The 23531-nt window shown below is 49.5% G+C and overlaps 6 protein-coding genes across 6 annotated transcripts; 1 reads left to right on the top strand and 5 right to left on the bottom strand.

The window, feature by feature from the left end:
* Window positions 1-2348: 2348 nt before the first annotated feature.
* GUA1 (GMP synthase (glutamine-hydrolyzing)) lies at window positions 2349-4857 on the bottom strand (the record flags this gene model as incomplete). Its single annotated transcript, XM_044825899.1, has 17 exons — window positions 2349-2368; window positions 2426-2617; window positions 2679-2715; window positions 2745-2961; window positions 3033-3070; window positions 3125-3168; window positions 3317-3370; window positions 3422-3492; window positions 3553-3589; window positions 3637-3792; window positions 3854-3912; window positions 3969-4006; window positions 4062-4225; window positions 4277-4390; window positions 4455-4583; window positions 4637-4665; window positions 4718-4857. The coding sequence occupies 17 exons, from the start codon at window positions 4855-4857 to the stop codon at window positions 2349-2351; spliced, it is 1539 nt and encodes a 512-aa protein (XP_044678816.1).
* Window positions 4858-6461: 1604 nt separating this feature from the next.
* Window positions 6462-8027, bottom strand: J7337_008277 (uncharacterized protein; the record flags this gene model as incomplete). Its single annotated transcript, XM_044825898.1, has 2 exons — window positions 6462-7764; window positions 7816-8027. The coding sequence occupies 2 exons, from the start codon at window positions 8025-8027 to the stop codon at window positions 6462-6464; spliced, it is 1515 nt and encodes a 504-aa protein (XP_044678815.1).
* An 891-nt stretch (window positions 8028-8918) lies between these two features.
* On the bottom strand, window positions 8919-10367 carry J7337_008276 (uncharacterized protein; the record flags this gene model as incomplete). Its single annotated transcript, XM_044825897.1, has 3 exons — window positions 8919-9481; window positions 9534-10165; window positions 10255-10367. The coding sequence occupies 3 exons, from the start codon at window positions 10365-10367 to the stop codon at window positions 8919-8921; spliced, it is 1308 nt and encodes a 435-aa protein (XP_044678814.1).
* Window positions 10368-14379: 4012 nt separating this feature from the next.
* J7337_008275 (uncharacterized protein) lies at window positions 14380-17691 on the top strand (the record flags this gene model as incomplete). Its single annotated transcript, XM_044825896.1, has 3 exons — window positions 14380-14412; window positions 14467-14781; window positions 14833-17691. The coding sequence occupies 3 exons, from the start codon at window positions 14380-14382 to the stop codon at window positions 17689-17691; spliced, it is 3207 nt and encodes a 1068-aa protein (XP_044678813.1).
* Window positions 17692-17880: 189 nt separating this feature from the next.
* On the bottom strand, window positions 17881-20327 carry J7337_008274 (uncharacterized protein; the record flags this gene model as incomplete). Its single annotated transcript, XM_044825895.1, has 2 exons — window positions 17881-18204; window positions 18261-20327. The coding sequence occupies 2 exons, from the start codon at window positions 20325-20327 to the stop codon at window positions 17881-17883; spliced, it is 2391 nt and encodes a 796-aa protein (XP_044678812.1).
* Window positions 20328-21271: 944 nt separating this feature from the next.
* J7337_008273 (uncharacterized protein) lies at window positions 21272-22462 on the bottom strand (the record flags this gene model as incomplete). Its single annotated transcript, XM_044825894.1, has 2 exons — window positions 21272-22126; window positions 22190-22462. 2 exons carry the CDS (start codon window positions 22460-22462, stop codon window positions 21272-21274), a joined length of 1128 nt encoding a protein of 375 aa, XP_044678811.1.
* Between the last annotated feature and the right edge of the window lie 1069 nt (window positions 22463-23531).

Raw genomic sequence — 23531 nt, 5'->3', positions numbered from 1 at the left:
GGCTCTGCAACCATGTGCCCACTGAACAGATCGGTACAAGATTGACGCTAAGAATGAGAGAGAGTTTTGGCGTGGTAACGTTGGCTTTGGCTTTGGCTTTGGCGTTAACTGGCGCGATGGTGGGTAGTGTAGTCTGGCGGACAATGACGTCTCGCTTTGGGCTTGTCTGGCTTTTAGAGTTTTGTTCTGCGCCGAGTCCTGTTATCGTTGCTTGTGGCAAATGGAAAAGCGTCAGTGTTGCAATAATAATTGATAATGACAAGGAACAAGAACTTGGACAGATCAAGCTCATAAGTTGTTGCTGTGAGTGAAGGATGGAATGCGGAAGACGGCTGCCTCTCTCCCTCGCCCTCTTTGGCACCTAGCTGTCGTTGGGTGCTGTGTAGATCTGGGTGGCTAGACGAGTAGAAACCAAGGAGACACAGACAAGGCTAGACCCGGCCGTAGGGCGGCTCGTTGAAGCCTTGCCAGATTATTGATGTTCTGTGACTGTGTTAAGAATAAATCGACGATCTGTGTTTGGTCTTTGGCTTTAGTGAAGTGTAAGTGATGTTGTTTCTCTGAGATATCTGATATTTCACTTTTAAAAAGACACGAGAAATGCCTTTATTTTAAGAAAATCTAAGTCGAGTGGTTTGGCAAGTTGAGTTGGGCATAAAAAAAGCCTCCAAATAGAACGAAACTCCCGGCATCAAACAGCCACATTCTCGACCTCAGTAAAGTACCTATGTTACTCAGTGAGGCAGAGAAACTCGTGTGTGACCGTTCTATTTTTGCCAAGCGCGTTTGTCGGAAATAATTATTTTACGGAAACTGGCAGTTATCCTATTGTGATTTCCGAAAGGATCGATTTTGAAAATTCCAGTAATCATAATAGGGGTTGACAGTCATCACCAACAGAATCGTCTCCCAACTTTATGCCATGACTGACCGATGACAACAGAATGTACCCTATCACCCAATCACTTGTGTCTGTATCGGAATTTATGCGACGTCTGCACTTGGGCTACCCAATCACCAAACAATGACATTTCCCGAAGACATGTCCCAAGCGCCTACTCAGACATTACTCGTTGTCATGCCAGCATATCGAGTCAGGGAACGGCCCGCTGTCAAAGCCACAGCATTACCTTATTCGATGGATTCCCATCGACGTTTCAGAGACCACGTTAACTCGCAGATGTTATTGAAGACTGGAGGCGGTGCCTTTCACCGACCTTTTCAAGTTGCTTGGATATCTAGATCATTCGCCTTCCGTCGATCAAACGGGAAGCCATAAACCCCTTGTGGTCTTGAGACTATGAAGAATTATCAAGAGGGCAGCCCGGAAACTGTGTCCTGTGGCCCTTTGTTGTCTCACCATGATGTGAATCTTCAGGTCTTCAGGTGACAAGTGACAGAGCCCTGCATGAAACGAGATAGCATCGTATTCTGGAACATTGGCTCCTTGACAATGCTGCTCCTGTCCACTCTGTTTCACAGGAAATCCTATCACTCCATGTATTGATCCCCTCGGAAGTCCGCCTTGGCAAGGCAAAGTATACCATTCTAGCCAGTGATCATACGAACCAATCCATAGACAAACTTCACCGCCGACTGTCCTACCGCTAGTGGCGGGCATTAATGGCAATTACCACTGAGGACCTATACACGCTTTTTTTTTGTGAGTACAGTTACTTCACGGCTGCGGTTGAGCTGCTTCTCGATCTTGATGTGCTGGCCCCTGGCTATTCTATGGCGACTCACAGACACGTATATATCTATAATTCTTCACGATTGAAACAAATCCATGCCACGTTGTAATCAGCTCAGACTGGCATCCTTCTCACATTATGGTGCGAAGTGCCCAATCAATACCGGTCGATCAAGGGACAAAAGGGGCTTGTGTGTCTATCGGGCTAGACGCTGGTCTTGCGGGATGTATTTCCCCAGATGTAGCATTTTATACTCTGGCCTTGCTTGCAAGAACCGTCTCGGTAAACTCACCACCGGCCGCGAAGCTGATAGCTTGAACTGAGTAAAAGTCGTTACTGTGTAGCCTGAAGAGACCAGAGCCGGTATTCTCAAAAGAAAAACATAATCATTGAAATCATGAGACTACGTAAGGTAAGTGCTATCCTTGATCAAGACTCGGAGGAAATGTGTCCCGTCGCTTAGCCTGGATTGACTTCCATTGCAGAGTCGCTAGGGCGTCGAGTCGAGTCGTAACCTCCTATTTCGCAGATCCGCAGCTAAGACACATATCCCTTTATTCGGCAAATCTATTCCATCCTTCTAAACGCCATCTCAGGTCTGCGTTGAAAGAGCAGCCTGGTAAAATCTTCTTTGAACTCGATCGGGGAGCAGTATCACTCCAATTCAATCGTTCCTGTCGGTCTGTTAACATCACAAGCATGCGAAGGAGAAGCCTAGAGGAGGCTCTTACCTGGAGGCTTAGACGTGGTGTCGTATACCACCCTCGCAATGCCATCGACTTCGTTCACAATGCGTCTGCTAATAGCCTTGAGAAGACTCCACTCGAACTCGTAGGGCTCGGCGCTCATCATATCCAAGCTGGTCACGGCTCGCAGAACGCAGATGTAGCCATACGCTCTGGCATCACCCTGCACTCCGACGGCTGTTGACGAATGCAAGTCAGATATTGATACAATTTCATAGCATGGAAGAAAAGGGGTTACCTCTGTTTGTGTCAAGTGCAGCGTAGGCTTGGGTGACCTGGCAAATCGATTAGTAAAACTTCTCACAGACGACAGGTGGTCGCGTCGAACCTCGTCATAAATTCCAGCCTCACGGATCATGGAGATGAAGATATGATCCGCCTTGCGCACAATTTCGACACGCTCGCGGGTGACTTCGCCGATGATTCTGATGCCCAAACCAGGACCAGGGAAAGGGTGTCTTCCAATGAGCTCCTCGTGAATCTGCAGTTGGCGTCCGAAAGCCCGCACTTCGTCCTTGAAACTATGCATTGTTAGCAACTATAACCAGCAATGACCCTCTCATTAGATTCGTATTCAAGACTGGTCACATACAGTTCTCGGAGCGGCTCAAGGAGTTTGAGGTGTGCCTCCTGTTTTTTATCAGTATCTTCCCATTAAATTATGGAAAATCGGGTGCAACTTACGCCGTTTTGCATGCGAGCAGGAAGTCCTCCCGCATTATGGTGAGCTATGCATCAGTTAGTGTCTGCAACGGCATTCGCGAGGTGCATAAGAAGTTGGGATTGAGGGGGTTGCCTCGGTGTTCAAAGCGCAGGCATTTTTTCCTTCTCGGTCTCCCCAGTACATAACGAGAAATGAACAACGGGGAGACTTACATTTGATGGTGGAACTGGCGGCTCCCTTGAAACTCAAACTTTCCACAATGTCCGCTGTATCGTGTTAATATTTTCGATCCATGGTAAGTAAAGTTAAGAACCGACCATAGAGTGTTCCCTGAAGGAACCATTCAACCTTTCCGGCAAACGGTGTGTTTTCTGCTTCCTTCTCGATACTGTAAAAAAAAGGTTTAGTTAGTCTTCCACAGTTCAGAAGAGGACAAGTATATGCTTACCGGAGTGCCTCGATTTCAAAGAGATCGATAACTTTGCCTGGGGTCAGCATGGTAGGCTAGTCGGCTTCCAGGGGTAAGTCTCACAAGTCTCTCCGATAATCTTCCTCTTGGCTTCTGGCTCCGTGACTCCTGCAAGACGGCTGAAGAAGAGATCAGATCCGTCCACCACAGTCAGGTTAATTCCCAGGTGCTTGTCCAGGGTCTCCTTGACCTGTTCGCACTCATTCAGACGCATCAGACCTAAAGCACATTAGAACATTACTCTGAGGCGCAAATACGTTGTCAAGCAACAAGATCTCACCGGTGTCCACTAGAATGCTCTTGAAGCGGTCTCCAATTGCTTCCGTCAATAATTTAGCCCTGTTAGGCGTCAGTGAAACGTGTTCGGTAGAGATCTTTTGACCTGAGTATCATACGCCACAGTACTATCAACACCTCCGGAAACAGCTCCAATCTGCGAAGTAATTAGTAAGTTGACATAGGGCGTTGGGTAAGATTGGAACACATACAACTTGTGCCTTGTCGCCAACCAGCTGTCGAATTCGAACAATTTCTCGCTCTGAGAAGTTGTCCATCTTCCAGTCCGCTCGGGCACCACAAATCTTGAGAGCGAAGTTGGCGATTATGTCCGTTCCACGCTCTGTATGAGAGATTTCAGGGTGGAATTGGATGCCTGCCATACTTATTAGTAAAGCTTGGCGACAGCTTCACAAGACACACATACCAAAGACGGGCTGAGAATCATGGGCAATGCCAGCAAACTCGCTGTTCTTGGTAGTGGCGATGGTCTTGAAACCATCGGGTAGATGAACGAGCTTGTCGAAGTGGCTCATTACAACTGTAGTCAGAGAACGTTAGATACCATTAAGCCAGGCCAGAAAGACAAGATCTGCAGAACGAACCATTTAAAGAGTCTCCCAATCCCTCGAAGAGACGGTCAGCATGGTTACCGACTCTACGGATGGCCATAGAAGTCTCTCCGTATTCACGGGCCACGCCAGGTGCCACATTGTTTGGGTTTACTCGCCATGCTGGGACAGTCGTTAGTCAACTGTCACTCAGATATATCCAGGGGGCAAAATACCAATTAGTTGACAGCCATAGCAAACTCCCCTTCACAAACACATTAGCAGCCTTTTCATCATTCTTTTGGCGTTCAACATACAACACAGGAACACCGAGCTCGAACACGAGCGGATCCACGTTTGGTGCATCGGGAGAATACACGCTTGAGGGACCCCCACTAAGGATGATTCCAACGGGTTTCCAGGAAAGATCCTTGAGCTTCTGAGTACATGGCAGCATCTCGGAGTAAACTCCAATAGATCGCAGACGTCTCAAAATGAGCTTTGTTTAATTAGTCTTTATCACGCACACATAGCAGGAGTAGAGAACAAACATGACTGGTCTGGGATCCGAGATCCAAGACGAGGACGGTCTTGATAGCAGTGGTCAGTACTAGTACTACGTCGAGATTTGAGAATTTCTAGTCCTTACATCAAAGGTAGCATGCGGCGGCGCCGCGTCAAGTGTTTCGCTCATTTTTGGAAGAGATTTCTGGTCAAGTCTTCAGGCGAAATAATTGTAAGTCTGGTTATACTGGCAGAGGGACAAGGGACCTTGCAAGCATCTAGGCGAAGCGAGCAATGTATAACTAAAAAAGAAAAAAAGAAAAATTCTATTTGGCTGACTCATCCTCACACCAGCCCTACCGATGTCAGTACCGGTATCGCATCAAGGTGGTCAATCTTTACGAAATCCCGTTAATTTCCGTCAGTACATGCTCTTAGCCATGTTAATCATTTAACCAGTACCTAGTGCTGCTAAGTCATAGCCACTTTTACAAGTACTCCAGCTTCGTTAGACGCATACCCCGATATCTTAAGGTCGTAAGAGTTTCAACTCAGCGTCTTATAATCGAATGGCTACTTCTACTCAACGATCGAGAAAACATTCAAGCAGGTCTACCTTATACAACATGGCCAAGCCAACTCAAGTCAATCAATTCCAATGCTCTACTGTCCTCTCATGTTGCGGCGCCATTTTGGTAGGTGAGAGAATCAGTCACATTTCTACTCATGGGGTGACAACTCTTGCTTGAACTGGTTTTGTGTATGAGTTTACCACAGGGCCGCACAAACTCATTGCGAAAAGACAAAAAGAAATCATTAATTCAGTTATTTGTTACAGTCGAGATCATCAGCTTCTAGAAAGTGCCAATACTTGAGAGATTTGTTAGGTTGGGAAGCCTTTCATAACAAAATCATGATATACCTCCCATCAGCATCAAATTTATGTACTCGGAGCGTTTGCTTGGAGTCCTACTCTTTGAGAGAACGAATAAACCGGGAGCGAAAGCTTCTTAAGATATGTTAAGAGTATTGGACTTTCGGGTATGAGTGATCGAGAACTATAAGATCATTCATCTGGCTGATCAATGTTTGCACTACTGAAAACTCGAAAACTCGACTTGCCCTTTCAACTAGGGACCTCAGAGACTCCCTGATGACTGATGGGTTTTCTCGATCTAATTGTGCAACGGTGAAATGGCCCTGCTACTCACACAGCATATCTACGTTGCAGCCGTTGAAGTTCATAGAACAGCCAGACCGAGCCACCTGACTTCCAGAGGAGTCGCCTACGATAGTTTCTTTCATCGGGCAGATACATCAGGTGGCCATCTCATCAGGGAATATAACTTGTCTTTATTTGAATAAATCATCACTTCAGGACCTGGGAGCCGACCCACGAGTGGTTCCATGATAGGTATCACGGTGTACGGTTGTGCTGCGATAGTGTTGGAGGTAGTTACTCTATGTTCATTCTCTCAGCAAGCATCAGTCTGGTGCAAAAGAAGTCTCAATGTCGTCCCACAGCAATACCTTCGCATCCGTAATAAGAACGCTGACTCAGGCCAGGGCGCCCATAGGATCCCATGGCGGGAGAACAATCGCTTCCTTCTTGAGCACATCGCGAACCTCCTTGCTACAGAAGCGAGGGTCTACAACGGCCTGATAAACAAACTGGTCGAGCCAAGCATCACTCATGACAAACCATCCTTTATCACCAGCCGCAGTGCCCCAACTGTTCTGCACTCTCCAGCGAACAGGCTTGCCCGTCTCCTCGTCGAGATGAACTGCAGTCAACACCATAGCGTGGGTCATCTGACTCTCTTGTGTTGTCAATCGCTGTGCTTTGCTCATGCCGAGCAAGCTAGTGTTGAAGCCAAGTTCGTAGTCGATGAGATCGAGGTCCATGATACCCGACTTGGAGTCGGAGAACTTACCGACGTCGCTACCAAAGAAGATAGGGAGACCAGCCTTGAGCATCTTTATGCACGTCTCCTTGAGTGTGTCGATATCAACGTTCACGTAACTCACGCCACGTCCACCCACGATGTTACCAAGTCGTGAAACAGAGAGGAGAGAGAGCGGCTCGTGCCGAGGATCATCCACAAGTGAGATCATGCTCTCGATGGTGCTAGAAGTGATGCGGAAATCGGAACTGTATATGTTCTTGGCAAACTCTTTAGGTGTAGTCTTGAGCTGGTGTGACTTGCCATTCTTGTCGTTGTACTGCCAAGTGAAGTTTTCCTCGGAGCTTGGTGGTGGTCCAAGGAGAAGAGTCATGATGAGAGAAATCTCACGAAGCATTTTGTCTTTCGCCGACGAGAGTGCGGTAGCTGTAACACCGCTCTTGGAGTTAATCAGGCCCCGTAGCTTGAGTGCGAATTCACGAAGCTTGGTCTTGATGACACTATTAAGAATGCCGGAGCTCTGGGCATTCCATGTATCAGGGTAGAGGGTCTGTGGTACTAGGCCATACTTCTCGACAAGGTTATAGACCATGTCCCACTGACCACCATCAGAAACGATGTCGCCCAGTAGGGTTTGAACGAGACGTCCTTCGAGATCCTCTCCTGCGGTGTCGATGATCTGTTCCAGGAACCAGTTCGCCTTTTCAAGCTTATCCCAGAAGAAGAGATACTGCTGTGAGAGCTCAAAGCTTTCGAGATTATATCGCTTCATAATGGCAACTCGGAACACGTTTGTGGAGGCAAACAACCAGCAGCGGCCGCTTGAGCGCTGATTCGTGATCGGATCTCCCTCGAATGGGATCTTGACATTATAGATCTGCTGGTCTGCTATTTCGGTCGGTAGTGAAGTGAGCACCTGTCTCGGGTTTGCTGAGCTCAGTGCCGTGAGTGCGAGTCTCAGTGGATGTTAGCCTTGATAGTGGCGCCTCGACAGCCGGAAATCTCACTTGTTCTTGGGATCTTTGAGGATAGCAGACTGCCAGGACTCGAGGACATGGACAGATAGACCTTGAGCCTCGCGAGTCAAAGGCCCGACAACACGCTTCTCAGCGTCGCTGCTAATTTCGACGTATTCGCCATCCTCCTGGAGTTGGAGACTACGAAGACGCTCCATGACAGCCTTCTCGTGGAGTGTTGGCTTTGATGGCTGAGCACCCATGGTCACTTTGGATACACAAGATTGTGAAGGGTGATAAATAGATGGTTTGGGGAGAAGTAAATGTTTAGGAGGAGGAAAAGTCATGCGCTATCAAGGTTTAAGGAGAACTTGTGACAGAGTTTCGTCACGCGCTGTCTCATCAAGCATAAGCTTGCGTGGTTGATTATCAGGCTGTGTACCTGTTGCGTTAGCCTCGCGCGGGGAAGTACCTTGATGATAGATAAGAGCTCTGGACACGCATGATGCTTTAACCACTACGACCATCATGGATATCATGAACAGATTGACACCTAGGGCCTGAATAAAGATACTTGTTACATATAATTAAAAGAGACAATCCCCAGACTCATAATGAATAAAGCCAAAACGTCACTGAATAAGAAGCCAGAGGACGGCAGTTGAAATGTAGGGTAGCAATAGATTTGGAAGTGTCGGCACCTCTGAGCCGCGTATCATACGGCGGAGAGGCAGCATGTTTCCGTTTGTGGTTAGTGGAGAACCTTGAGAGCTCAGGTATAACTCCTAAGCCGTAATAGTGCAAGTCAGACAGAAAGTGGCACGGGGACGCGGACGCTTAGCTTTATGTAGATGCGGAATCAATTGACAATTACTACAGTCCATGTACAGAACTTTCCCATCTACGCAAAAGACTCCAATATTCCAGCTAGCCAACATGATTTATCCAATCTCGACACAAACAAACTTGAACCATCTTGATACATACAACAGATCCCCAGGAAACTTGACATTGTACAGGTGACTCTCAGGACAGCCTGGACTTACTCCTCAAAAGCGAGGTAGACCCAGTAGTGCTGTTCATCAACTCATTATGGTGTTGGGAAATAGTCGCGTTACAAGCGGCTGCCCGTCTTCAGAAAACAGTAAACACGCTTACAGGCGAGAGCCGTGGATGACCTTCATGTCAACGGCGAGCTCACGAGCACCGTCGTTAAGAACGAGGACACGGACGGAACCACGGCCAGACTCGAAAGCGCTGCTGAGGCGGGCGTAGAGGTTGGACTGGTCAATGACAGGGAGACCCTGCTTGACGTCACCAGTCTCGGTCATGGCAACGATTGAACCCTCCTGCATGTCGAGGACACGGTACTGCTTGAAGACAGGGCCGAGCATGGACTGAACGACAACGCTGGGGGCAGGGTTGGAGATGAAAGAGGACTCCTCGTGAAGCTGCTTGGTGAAGAGATCGACACCAAGGTAGCGGTACTGACCGGTGGCAGAGGAGGTAGAGATGCGGATGACCTGGCAGGGGCGGCCCTGAAGCATCAAGAAGTCACCCAGGCGGATGTGGTGGCAGGGGATGCTGACGGTGTTGAGAAGGCAGTCAGCAGAGGGACGGGGACCCTCGTGAATGTCAATCTCAATATCGCGACGACCTCCATGGGCGATGCGATCACCGAGCTTGTGAGCACCGGCGCGGAAAGAGTTGTATTGACCTGCTGACAAGTTAACTGGCTTGTTCGCGAGAAAGATCTGGTATTGACTAACCGTCGTCGTCGTAGTAACCCATCTTGGACTTGTTGTTGTCGACCTTTGTAGTTTCGACGATTTCTTCAGTGAATCTCACGTCCTTCTTGTTAGATGGACGAGCAACAGGTGTGTCAACGGTGAAGTTGTTGACCTGAGTTGTCTTGGTATCGCGGTACTGGGGCTGGGAAGAGCGGCCGTCAACAGTGAAGTTGTTGATTTCAGTCTTCTCAGAAGTGTATTGAGGTCGGGAAGAACGGCCGTCAACAGTGAAGTTGTTAAACTCGGTCTTCTCGGTCTGGTTGTACTGAGGGCGGGAGGAGCGTCCGTCAACGGTGAAGTTGTTGATTTCAGTCTTCTCGGAGGAATAGAATTGGGGAGTCGGTCGGCCTTCAACGGTGTAGTTGTTGGCTTGGAAGTTGTCTTGAGTTTGGTGGTGAGAGTGGGAGTGGGAGTGAGAGTGGGAAGTAGGGTCTTCAGTGGAAAAGGCTTGGGCAGGGCGGTAACGCTGGCGGTATTCACGTTCAGCGAGATCGATGGGGGTGGAGTAGTAGGGATGACGGTGGGTGTCGACCTCTACGTGAGTGTGAGAAGTTTGGTATTGGGAGGGTGGTTGGTACTGAGAGGGTCGGTATTGAGAGGGAGGTTCAGGTCTGGATTTGTCTGGGTTAGCTGATGGATGTCTATAGTATCTCGCTTGCGTATCATATGGCAACGGGAGGCGGGCGGCCCCTGAGGTAACTCCACCGCCTTGCTCAGGCCAGAAGGCTCAAGCGCACTAGTGGGCCAGGGGTGTGAAGCAAAAGCAAATTGGGTACCCAGCCAAGCTGAGGTGGTTGGCGCGGTAGCGTACATGGGTAGGGGTGTGATGTGAGACGGTGTGTGTTGTGAGATGTGATGTGATGAATTGAGATGGCTGGGGGCACTCAAGGGGCCGAAGCGCCTGTGATGAGTGGGTTGTGGCCAGCCGGGTTGAGAAAAGCGAAAGTGAAAATAGGACTGCGGAGGAAATGCTCAAGGGGGAACGACGATTGCTACCGTCACAAGTGACAGAAGACATGATGTGCCTTGACATATTCCATCTGATCAACTCGGGTGAGAGAACTGCCCTGCTCTGACCTGGAGAGCTGTGATTTCCCGGGCCATTGCGGACTCGTCTCATACGGTCGGCAAATAGGTAGAAAACGTGTAATATCAAACGAAACCAGGGGCCAAGAAAGTTGTAAAATCGGACATACCGTCGCGAGTCTTCACGGATAGTAAAGTGCTCTTCTTCGTGCTCGAATTTTTGGACACCGGGACGGCGGTAACGTTCTTCTTCACGCGTAATACGGACCTCTTCTTCGCTAAAGCGTTGCTCTCCGCGAGGAGGAACCTGTTCGGCGGTGACAGAGACAGAAGAGTATTGACCTTCCCGTCCGGCTTGGGGCTGTTGGGGTTTGATCTCAACCTCTTCGTGGGTTTTTGTTTCGGTAACGGTCTGGGTATGGGATTCGGATTCCCGATATGTCGATGGGAATATGCTAAAGGGAACGGGGACGCGAGCCTCAAAGTCCAGATTTGCGACTTTTGATGGCGCGAGAGAAGCTTCTCATACAACCTTCCGAAATTCGAAAGGAAGACAAGAAGTTCTCTGGCTCTTGTTCCTAGAAACAAAAGTCGAAGAGAATGGAAAAGAATCGGTAGATGGCGAGCGAGGGCCTTCAGTCGTTCTTTTCTTTCTTGTCTGGATGAGGTTTTGTTTTGACGATGTTGATGTGGATGGCGATAATTGGAGGGAGTAGGAGGAGAAGAGGGACCGAACAGGACGCAGAACGAAACTGGGCTTTTGAAGACGGGGGCAGGATTGGACGACTTGAGCCAAACTGAGCGTTGTGTTGCTCCCTCGGCAGCGCTGTGTCCTGTTGATCCGTTCAGTCCTGTTCTGTCCCAGCGACCCAGCCCTTTCTCACGCACTTTGCCCTCCCCACCGTTTTACTTCTCTCTTTCTCACCCCCATGGGGCGTGTCGATCGTCTCTGAGTTGTTGTCGCCGATTGCTTGTTTACCACTCGTCTTGTTTACTTGCTAGGGGGTTAGCATGTCGTTCTATTTACCTCTTACCAAATCGAGTTTAAGCCCAAAGCCCAAACCCCGTATGTGGTAGTGCTCCTCACCCACTCTGATTATTGCAGCCCCGTCTTGGCCTCGGAGTGCCACTTTTATCCCTTCCTCCTGCGTCTCAGCCAGAGACATTCAGCCAGCCATCGAAGCTCTCGAAGCTCTTTGCCTTATCTGGCCTAGCCTGACCTCAGCTTCAGCCAGTCACCAAGAGGCCAGCTACCTAGCTGTCCGCGTCGTCAGCACAGGCTGCACAGCTATCCGCCCATCCTGTTCCACGCAATTCCTCTTCCAGCTCCGATCTTCTCTCGTCCTTGGACTTATCCGAAGGGCCCATGCTCTGATGGCTCCCAACTGCCAACTTATCACCAACAGTAATAATAGAAAGTGGAACACAACCCCATATACGAGAGATGGAACATTGCATCCGTCACCGCTCCCTATCCATCGAGCCTGAGTGACTGTGATGAGCGGCAGCCCGTCATTTCAAAAGCCTGGGGTTGAAGATCTTCCCCTGCCTTCACATTCATCTAAAGCTCTGTCCGTCTGCCTAACCGTACCAGTGCTCCGTTCCTGGCCATTGGAAGAGCCGTCGTTGTTAGCAAAACAACAAAACAAAGGACTGTCCAGTTACAGTTCCTCTTGAACGCCACATAAGCACCATGTTTAATCAGGGGGCGGGGACCAGCATCCAGGTACTTTGAGCGCTACCACACAGTATCCCCAACCACTCGATTTATCATTTTACCAAACGTCTTTCTGTCTGATTGACGGAACTCGAAAGATGATAAGACTGCCCATTCTGAAAGTGCCGAACTGCACCACGGATGGCCTGTATTCGATCAAGATTGGCCGGTGAACCGTGAAAGGGTGACAAGCGCGGAAACGGAATCAGGTCCTCACATCTCAGTGATAGATCAGTATCCGTACCCAGTTGGCCAACGGCGCAACCACTGTTTGAGGGGCTCATGCAAGTTGTAACCTTTCTTCCATTGGCTGCCATGTGAAATCCCAACCTCCCCAATTTAAGTAACTTTCGAATGGTTCAAACCGGCGCACACCAGCTTTATTCAGCTGCAGCGGAAGCGGCTGATCAGGCATGAAATCAGTCGTAATGAGCCTGCCATTGCTATCGTGGAAGCCAACCATTGGACCTTGAAGCATCATTTTATGCCAATGCATTAATTAGTGCAAAATTCTATTCAACGATCGTTCCCCAAACCCCAAACAGTCATGATGCGAATTGCCTTTGGTACCGCAAAGTCAATGTGTTCCTGACTTTGCCTCGGTAATGGTTTGGCCTCAAGAAACCGACGTTGGGTGCCAAAGTGGCCTTGCTTTCGTCAGTTTCAGAGGCTCCTAGAGCTCCTTAGCCCGTGTTTGAAATCCTGCCGGCTCATCACGCCGTTCGTTGGCTGCAGGAAGCATTGCTCTTACTGCATTCAATGCATTGTAACTGTACTCCGTACAGTAACCATTGACGTATGAATCCATCCAATTGATTACTGTTCTTCCATTACGGCGCACGCAAGTGTTTTCCGCCGACGAAGCACAGTCTATTATTTCATGTGAATATGGTTAGATTCTCACAATCAATAGATCAACAAACTAGTCTCTGCCATTGAAATACGCCAAGCTTTGGTGTGGTCTCGGCTTTCGGTTGCTGTGACAACTGGAAAGCAGTTGCAATTTGCTGACTATGGATCCTTATTTGAGTTGTTAATTTGCGACCTGGGTCTGATAATCTCAGGCCACCACTAGTCTCTGGCGTCAGCCTTCAGGTCCCAGTCTCCCAGCCGCGGTTCGAGATTTGTACCCGTGCGAAACGCGATTCGCGAGCGGCTTTGATGTTGCATTGGATGGATCGATTAATTTGAACTTTACTCCGTATGAAGGACAGAGTCAACAAACTGAACAGTGTTCCTCGGCCCAACGGCTTCCACTGGATTCTCACGTGTATCCTTCTGTCAAAATCCGCGGCTGAGTTCGTGGAGGTGGCTCGTGTTGTGCCGATGCCGATGCCGTTTTCTGAGACAAATCTGGGGTAAGTCGTCGTAAATACATTACATGACATTTGGGTGGGCATTACAAGATGCGTTACGCGTGTTATCAGGACCCCGATGAATATGCTAATGCAAGTCTGATGCGCATTTTCAGATTCTGTCCTCCGCATATTCTATAGACTTTCCAGGGCTCCAATAGTATCTCTAAGAATCAGGAATTCCCCAACTGTTGTTGCAATGTTTACGAAGTATACATAGTGTGTTACCTTGACGTCTGGATAACATGATATGTCTTATTAGCAAGACAGTCCAGTGCGTCTATTCTGTGGATTGATGAGATTTTCATACGAACGAGCATCAACCGATTTTTTGTGGTTCATATGAATCACTGAAGCTTCTCTCACGTCCTCATGAGCCTAGTAGTAGCAACTCTTGCAGAAGGACTAACGTTATCAGGCTCAACTCTAGTCCGAGGTGTTTGAATCTCCCAAGAAATGGAAGCCACTCAGAACAAGGAGCATAGTGTGTTGGCCTGACAGATTCGTTTCTGTTTATAAGACCCAGCTTCAATGGCGTTGAGTCCGTTGGTGGTTCATACAATGGATTGATATGATGAAACAAAGTCACGTGTTACCTAGATGATGTCAGCTTTCGTGCCCCTCCAACTACCCCACGACAACCAAGTTGCCCGCGATTGATGATGTCGCTAGTACAGCTTGAGATTTTCATGATTGTATAACGCTGTTTTGAGCGAAGCAGTTGAAAATGAAGCAAAGGTTCTCTTCTTTGGATGTTAAAGTAGGTCTTCTACCAAAGCTACTACTCGAAATGTATCCTAATTATTGAACAAAGATCATTGCGCATGAGCTCCAGGAACGACTGGTGACTCTTCGACTCTCCAACATATACGATCTCTCGTCCAAGATTCTCCTGCTCAAGTTTGCGAAACCAGACAACAAGAAGCAACTTGTCATCGACACGGGCTTCCGCTGCCACTTGACGAAATTCGCGCGTACAACTGCTGCGGCCCCTTCCGCTTTTGTTGCACGTTTAAGAAAGTTTCTCAAGACTAGACGGTTGACGTCAGTTAGACAAGTGGGCACCGATCGAGTACTCGAATTCGAGTTTAGTGATGGCCAATACAGATTATTCTTGGAGTTTTTTGCTGTACGTCATTTGCCATACGATCCAGAAAAGCCACTGACCTTTATGTCTTAGAGTGGTAACATTATTCTCACGGATGCCGACTTGAAGATCCTTGCCCTCGCAAGAACTGTTTCAGAAGGTGAAGGTCAAGAACCTCAGCGAGTCGGCCTACAATATTCCCTGGAGAACAGGCAGAACTTTGGCGGAATACCTCCTTTGACAAAAGAAAGGGTGCAAGATGCCCTAAAGACTGCCGTGGGAAAAGCTGCTGCCGCTACTGCATCTGCAAAGAAGCAGAAGGGCAAGCCTGGTGGTGACCTGAGAAAGAGTTTGGCTGTATCAATTACAGAATTACCTCCAGTGCTTGTGGACCACTGCCTACACGCAAATAATTTCGACACCACTATCAAGCCTGATGAAATACTGGCTAATGAAACGCTGCTGACTGATTTAGTTAAGTCACTTCAAGAGGCCAGGCAAAGTGTGGAAGAGCTCACCAGCTCAGAAGCATGCACTGGCTACATATTCGCGAAACGTCGGGAAAGGACTGAGGGAGCAGAGGCTAGTGACGAATCCAAGACGCAGCGCGACAATCTTCTATACGAAGATTTTCATCCGTTTGTTCCCTACAAACTCAAAAAGGATCCCGCCATTGAGGTCCTTGAATTTACAGGATATAATGAGACAGTTGACGAATTTTTCTCATCTTTAGAGGGCCAGAGACTGGAGTCCCGACTTAGCGAGCGGGAAGCGGCCGCGAAGCGGAAGTTGGAGGCCGCGCGAAATGAACAGAGCAAACGGATCGAAGGGCTTCAAGAAGCCCAAGCCCTCAACTTTCGTAAAGCTGCCGCCATTGAAGCGAACGCCGAACGAGTTCAAGAAGCTATGGATGCTGTCAATGGATTACTCGGCCAAGGAATGGACTGGGTAGACGTCGGCAAATTGGTGGAACGCGAGAAAAAACGGCATAACCCTGTTGCCGAGATTATCAAACTACCTCTGAACCTTGCCGAGAATCTCATTACGCTTGAGCTGGCCGAGGAAGAATTTGAGCCAGAGGAAGACGACCCCTACGAAACGGACGACGACAGCGCCCTTGGTGATGATGAAGGTACATCGACAGCAAAGGCAAAACCGGCCAACAAAGCCCTAAGTGTGGAAATCAACCTTGGACTCAGCCCTTGGAGCAATGCTCGAGAGTATTTTGACCAGCGGAAGACGGCGGCCGTAAAGGAGGAAAAGACCCAGCAACAGGCCTCGAGAGCCCTGAAGAATGCAGAGCAAAAAATTACTGAGGATCTCAAAAAAGGGCTGAAACAAGAAAAGGCGCTGCTTCAACCGATCCGCAAACCAATGTGGTTTGAGAAATTCATTTGGTTTATCTCATCCGATGGATATCTTGTGATCGGAGGCAAAGATGCCCAGCAAAATGAGATGATTTACAAGAAGTATCTCCGGAAAGGCGATGTATACTGTCACGCAGATTTACATGGGGCATCGAGCGTTATTATCAAGAATAACCCAAAAACTCCCGATGCGCCCATTCCCCCAGCGACCCTGTCTCAGGCCGGATCACTGGCTGTATGCTCGTCAAATGCTTGGGACTCGAAAGCGGGCATGTCTGCATGGTGGGTAAACGCTGATCAAGTTTCCAAATCTGCACCGACAGGCGAATTTCTACCAGCAGGAAGTTTCATGGTCCGGGGAAAGAAGAATTTTCTACCTCCAGCTCAACTTTTACTCGGTCTAGGTGTTGCATTTAAGATCAGCGAGGAGAGCAAAGCCAAACATGTTAAGCATCGCCTGCACGATGCCAACTCTACCGGTGGCGATGAAGCTTCGCCAGCAGCGACGTCGCAACCAGCAGACAGGGCAGACGATCTGAGCGAACCTGAAGGAGAACAATCAGCCGAACCATCCGACAATGAATCCGAAGATGAACAGCAAGACGAAGAGTCGCGTGACAACCCTCTTCAGGCCTTCGGCAAGGATGAAGACCGCAACGACGAGGTTGAACAGGCCGAAGAAGGCTTGTCTGATCTCAAGATCGCGGATGACACAGCCGACGGGGTTCATAGCCAAGAAGTGGCGGAACTAGATGAAAATGAAACAGTGGGAATAGAAGCAGAAGAGGGCGAAAATGACGAGTCAGCTGACAAGCCAGTTGACACAAGGCCGAAGAATAACAACCCCAGCTCTTCGAAGAAAGCACCCCCCAAGCGAGGCCAGAGGGGCAAGGCAAAGAAGATCGCTTCAAAGTATAAGCACCAAGATGAGGAAGATCGAGCTGCCGCAGAAGCTTTGATTGGAGCAACAGTTGGACAAAAGAAGGCTGAAGCCGAGGCAAAAGCTAAGGCGGACCGTGAGCTCGAGCTCGCTGCTGCTAAAGAGCGACGCCGCGCGCAGCACCAGCGAGAGCAGAAAGAGACGGCCGAACACGAGGAGATTCGACGTGTTATGATGGAGGAAGGTGTGGACATTCTTGATGAGGACGAAGCCAGCCAGATGACTTTGCTTGACTCCATTATTGGTACGCCTCTTCCTGGAGATGAGATCCTTGAGATCATTCCTGTTTGTGCCCCTTGGAACGCTCTCGGACGCTACAAGTACAAAGCAAAGTTGCAACCCGGTGCGACTAAGAAGGGCAAAGCTGTTAAAGAGGTTCTCGATCGTTGGAAGGCAGCTTCTAATAAGAAGGGTGTTGTTGACGAAACCGCTCGCGATACTGAAAGGATGTGGCCCCGTGAAGTTGAGCTTATCAAGGCGCTCAAGCCTGAAGAGACATTCAACGTCGTACCGGTCGGGAAAGTGAGGGTTATGATGGCGGGTGGTACTGGCGGAAATGCCGCTGGAGGCGGAGGTGGTAGCAAGAAGGGTTCGGGCGGAAAAGGGAAGGGTGGAAGAGGAGGCAAAGGGTCAAAGAGATCATAAGAAGCGAACAAACTTTGATAATAGCATTGAGCTGAAGAAATGAGTTGAGGTTGAAGTACATATAGAGTGCTATTCTAGAAAACCCAGTAACGTATCGCCATGATATCCAAGTGCTGCAAAAGATGGGAAGCTCTTCCATGCCTCACCCAATTCCTTATATTATTCATGCAATCATAAATCATAATGTGCTCATCTTACACTATAGCTGACTTTGTCAAATTTTCTGACGTCGTCTGGCATACGTGCAATGCACAATTCACCACAGAATTCGCCCCATTCACCGCTCGTTGCATCGCGAACGGCGTCTCTCATGGCCTTGCCGTAGCGCTCCCGGAAGGCTTGCTTCACAGCGCGCATGTGGTGTGGATCCCAGTGGTATCGAACAAGACGCGAGATGAGTAGCTCGCGGCGTAGGCCATCTTTACGGGACGCTGATGTGGCGTGATGGATGAGGAGGGCATCACGAACAGGACGATTGATAACACCATTGAGAATGTGGGCTAGGAGTTCACCCTGAGCAATGTCAGTATTAATTCATTAACTTCGAGGAGGGAAAGGCTAGGGCTTACCACAAGATTTCCGCTCTTCTTGAGAGCGTCGCGAGCAAAGTTGGAGCGATGCTGTCGCTCATATTCCTGCAGAATGGCGCGTAGGTGAGAGTCGCTTCGAAGTATAATGATGTTGATCATCGCCGTCTCGCCACCCTTTTCAGACCTCACAGAGCGACGCAAGTCAGCGACGTCCTGGTCGACGAGAGCATAGTCAATTGGGACAAGTCGACCATAATGATCGTATTCCTCCATGCGCCGCTCTTCTAGAACAAGGAGAACAGCTTTTTTGAACTTGTCTTCCTTGAGTTCTTCCTTCATACACTTGACGAGGCTGTTGTCATATTTCTTGTCTGTGAATGCATCCTTGATGTAACGTATTTCACCGTTGGTGCGTCCCATAAGAGACTCAATGAGAAGCTCCCTGCGAGTCTTGTCACCCTGGTACCAGAAATTGGCCCAGTATGCCTCGCTCTCCCACATGCCGAGAGCAACGGAGTAGCAGGCCTTCATCAATAGCGGATCTTCATCTTTGAGACGAGCACGAATATGCTTGGCGATGTTCACACCTTTGCGCTCAGAACCCGTCTTGACAAGTGCCTTGTAGTCCGCACGAAGCTTCATCACTTGATCATGCGTCAAACTTGGTAGGATTTCAATGAGCGGCTCGGTGTCGGGACGGCGGCTTCCCTTGAGGGCCTGTGCAAGTTGAGTGGTGATATCTTCCGAGTCATGGAAGCGGGCACGTCGGCTACGGCGTCTGCTATCGCCCTCATTATCAGAACCCAACGGAGAAAGCGCCTCAAGAGCTCTATTGTCGTCATTTGGGTGCTTTGAGGCGAGCAGTAGAGGAGACGGCATGGGCGAACAGTCCTGATAAGTACCATAGTATGACTCGAGCATGGGTGACGGAGGCGCATTGGCTAGGGATGCACCAGCGAGTCCGCCGGCGGCCAAGCCTCCCACAGTCAGCCCAGTGTTGATGCTGAGACCTGACATTCTCTCACTGGGAGGCTGAGGGGACTTGTCTTTTCGGCTTCGGTGCTTTTCCCTAGACCGCGATCTGTGACCGTCCCTTGATCGTGATCTATACCCGTGGTGTTTGTCTACTCCCAGAGTATCTCGTGAAGGCGACTTATCTCTTCGGCGGGATCGCGATCTATCGCGTGACTTCTCGCGCTTTCGACTGCTTGAATCGACAGTCAAGCGGTCTGAGCTACCCCGGGGACCGGAAGACCTGTCCCTGCGTCGGTCACGGTGTTTCTCATCGTCGCGGCTTCGAGGCTCAACGGTCATGACATTGGCACTCGAGCCGTAGGCGTCGTCGTATCGTGCATCTTCCCTTGTCTTGCGTGAGCCATACTGGTCAACGGAAGGGCTTGCAGTTTCTCGATGAGAATATCCGTAGGGTGGTTGTGGCGCATAGTACGGGTCTTCCGCACCTGGGGGAGGGTTATATGTAGTCATAACCTGGCTAGCAGTTGACGGAGCTCCCGTGGCCTTTCCGTAAGCCAAGTCCGAAGAGTCTTTAGGTCGCACAGGCACGGGAGGCTTTCCGTAGGCCAAGCCATCGTCATCCTTGTCCCTCTCCTTGTCGTTGCCTGAAGATCCAGTGAGCTTGCGCATGTACTTCTGGGGCAGGAAGCTAAATTTGTCCTCGTCTTCCTTAGCACGAGGCTCTGCATTCTGGACGTATGGGTATCTATCTTTCTCGCGGCGGCGGTCATCTGGGAAGGCTCCCGGCAGGCTGCTGTCGACCCTTTCGTGTGAGGAACGATATGGCGAGTCTCTTGGCGGAGAAGCGGTTCGGTAAGTGGGCGGCTGAGGGTCGTAGCTGTACTGAGATGAGTTCCCAGGAATCACAGGATAGATTCCTCCCTCTTCGGGGTACGGTAGAGCGCCGCTTGCTTGCGGTGCGCCTGGGCGACTATAGCGATCATTGAGATCATCCTCTGGATAGATGTAACTTGGTTCGCGATTATCGCTGTAGGAAGGGCGCTCAGGTGCGACATCACTCCTTGAACGGCGGTCACGAGATCGAGATCGAGATCGATCCTTGCGGGACCGGTCATCAGGCTTGAGAGACATGGTCTCAGTTTCGTTGTGTTATGTTTTTGTTCTGGGGACGCAAGGAGCTCAGCTGTTGAAATAGAAGCGGGGATCTTTGGTTTGATATGGAGGCAGGGGCCTCAGTCTCAGGTCAAGAGGGGCGCCAACTGAGGGAGGTCTTCAGCAGCGAGGCAAATCGAGTAGCAAGACTTCGAGGATGAGGAGAAGCACTTCTCTTGAAGAAATGGGCAAGTTCGAGAGAAGATGCCCAATTGAGCAGTAAACTCAACATTTATTAAATGGTCACACGCCGCCTTGTGCGTCAATGGCGGGCGGACCGAGAGAATGGAGGGGCTGAATGAGACCTGACCTGCAGCTACATACATACGCAGCTACGGTGCTGTGCTTGGACCTGGAGCTCTTGGAATGTTCTCTTATTAGTGGACGAAGAGGCCGTCATAGGGCCAGAAGGACATGGGTCGCACAGGGAAGCGAAAGAAATGCCCACAGGGCAGACCAGTTAAACAGCCGTTGAGGGGCTCAACGGAGGGAGATCGGGGGACCCCGAGCGCTAAAAGCGTTCACCGTGCCGCTTGCTGGGGTTTGGTGGTGGCTGTTAGAGAGGCTGAGAACAAAGTATTGTCCCATCCTTGCGGGGGCAGATGCGGGTGAGAATGAGGAAGAAACATGATGTGACTTGACTGGATTGGAGGACGTTTTATTGATTACCTATTCAGTTGACCATTGCGAGGCAGGGTAAGAGATTTGAATGGGATGACCTAGGGCGTTGTGTTCCTCTCTGCAGAGGTACCTACTTATTAGGTATGATGAGATGATTTGTGTTTGATGGTAGCCCACATCCCGGTGCCCGGGTTTGGTCAATAAGTCTGAATCGTGGGCCGAAACTCCTGTTGAGTAGAAACATTTGTCTTGAGAAATGGAACTTCCTATCATGGCCCTCAATCATCTGAAATCATCTGAATCTATTCTTGCGGCACTCGTTCGCCCCGCTGGAAGACATATAGTGCTTCGTCCTTCCCAGGAAAGGACGGCAATGCTATCTTTACTACCATAGTCCAGTCCTCATGCTCCTTCGCCATGAACTCATCCATGGTAACTCCCTTGAATCCTGTGTAACCGTTCCTATTCTGCGTGCCCACAACTGCGATAGTGTCGCCGCCAAAGGCAGAAACCAGGTTCCGCGTAAATCCTCCCTCACTGCCGCCACCAACACCTCCACCAACAACAGGATACACAAGCAGGAGTACCATGCCTTCACCGTTGGAGTTCTTGCGTAACCACTTCACGCCGTCCGATATGGCAGTGTCGTTTACCCAGTTGACTCTCCATTCGCTCTGCATGTTATCCACCGCATGCACTGTGAGGCCGTAGCGTCGGAGCATATAGGACCAATAACCATTGCCAGAACCGATGTCGACGATTGGGCGCCCGTCAGACAGAATTTTCAGGATAGCCAGGCTCTCGTGGGTTGGCGTTGCGCAGCCAAAGTGATGCATGAAAATTGGAAGAACATGGTGGGACATCGGCACACGTTCTGATGCCGGGCAAGGGCCGCACCATTCAAGAGAGTGACATGACCACATCCAGAAGTCGAGATAGGGATTTGCGCTGGGCGGTTTTTTGCTCTTGGGGATAGTGAGTTTCGTTACAAGCCCAGGGTGCAGATATCGCTTGCTCTCAAGGTTGGCTGCGACTTCACGCCTTATGGAATCTTTCTTAGCATTTGTTCCTAGATTCTTGAGAAATGCAGCAGTAGCTGTTGATGGTCTGAAGATAGAGGTGTATGCTTCGATATCAGCTTGGGGAGGTGGCCCTCTCTACATGGATGTCAGTTTCACAAATTCTTAATCCTTGGACATTACCCATAGGTAAGTTCTTACAGGTGAGCCATCCTCATTGCGATACCACGCGTGTAAACCATTGACACCTCCAAGGTTGACTACTGACTGGACTTGGGCAAGTTTTACACTTGCCACGGCATGGTATGTATAGGGATCCGGATCAGGGAGTTGGAAAAGCACTCGACTGGCGTTGAAGAGATCATTCTTCAACAGGTGGTCCACAGCCTCTCTCTGACGGTCGACATCTTCAATGAGTTCATCTGGATTGAAAGATGGGCTTCCAACACAATGAACGAACTTGGATAGGGGCATATTGAGTTAGGAATGGCAGGATACCGAGAGATCACTCACAACAAGTGCCTCGGTTCGACATGGATGACGCTATACTGTTAGCATAGAATTGAGTTAGGTAGCTAAGGGTGGTAGGTATTGTTTGAAGCCTCCAAAGTGGACACAATTTAGCACTTTGCCAAGCCTACCCCCGGCGGCCCTGGCACACAATGCAATTGGATATCTAGGTATGTATTAGGGAGTATTGAATAGGTATTATTTCCATCTTATAAACCACCGGAAGACCATCTTATCGCGATGTTATCCCGCGGGCCATTTGTTACGGAGCAGTCTTGCACCCCGACCCCGAATAGAAATTCGTTCTGACGTATCATTTATGAGCGGTTTCGTTCATTTGTCGAACTACGTCTGTTGCCCCCGAGCCTAGTATAGTAGGTGCGCTGTCGTTGGTTGGGATCCGTTGGTTTGCTTGCTTTTATTACCTACCTCGGTACCAAGGTTGTTAATGGCTCCATGGCTACCTATCTAACAATGCACTTGGAAACCCCCTCGAAAATTACCAAGTCATGTTCTTTGTTCTGATTTCTCCGAATTCAGGTACTCAAGTGCCTACTGCTTGTTTGTGATGGCTAGAACTTTTATCGCCAGCGTGGTTCGCTGGTAGTACAGAGCCAAATGATAGAGTTCCGTACTAAGGGGGCGCCTGGCTGGAACAGTCTCTCGCTCGCATTATACGTATTTCTAATCGGTATGGCGGCAATCTGCCACCCGACCTCTTAACTAGCACGATCTATGCCGCGCCCTGATTTATTAGTGTGATACATGGATCGCCCTTGGGCGTGGAAAGGAAAACTTCACTGGCGCTTCCTTGGGTTGGGTTGCGTCAAGAAATCAACGCTACCTACCACCTGCCGCCTGCAGCCCCACAAGCTCAATGTAAGTCAACCGACCTTCCTTACCTCCATACCTGCCTGCCTTTATCCATTGCATGAGGCGCCTCGTAAAGTCTCCCTTCTCCATCTACAGTTTGCTACTGTGCTTGAATCCGTCGCCTTGAATCTACCATAGTTCATCTTGTTGATGTGGCTTT

The sequence above is a fragment of the Fusarium musae genome, chromosome 6 (assembly GCF_019915245.1).
Source record: "Fusarium musae strain F31 chromosome 6, whole genome shotgun sequence".
Taxonomy (NCBI): domain Eukaryota; kingdom Fungi; phylum Ascomycota; class Sordariomycetes; order Hypocreales; family Nectriaceae; genus Fusarium; species Fusarium musae.
Note: the sequence above shows the minus strand (reverse complement) of the source record. Positions and strands in the feature narration are given on the sequence as shown.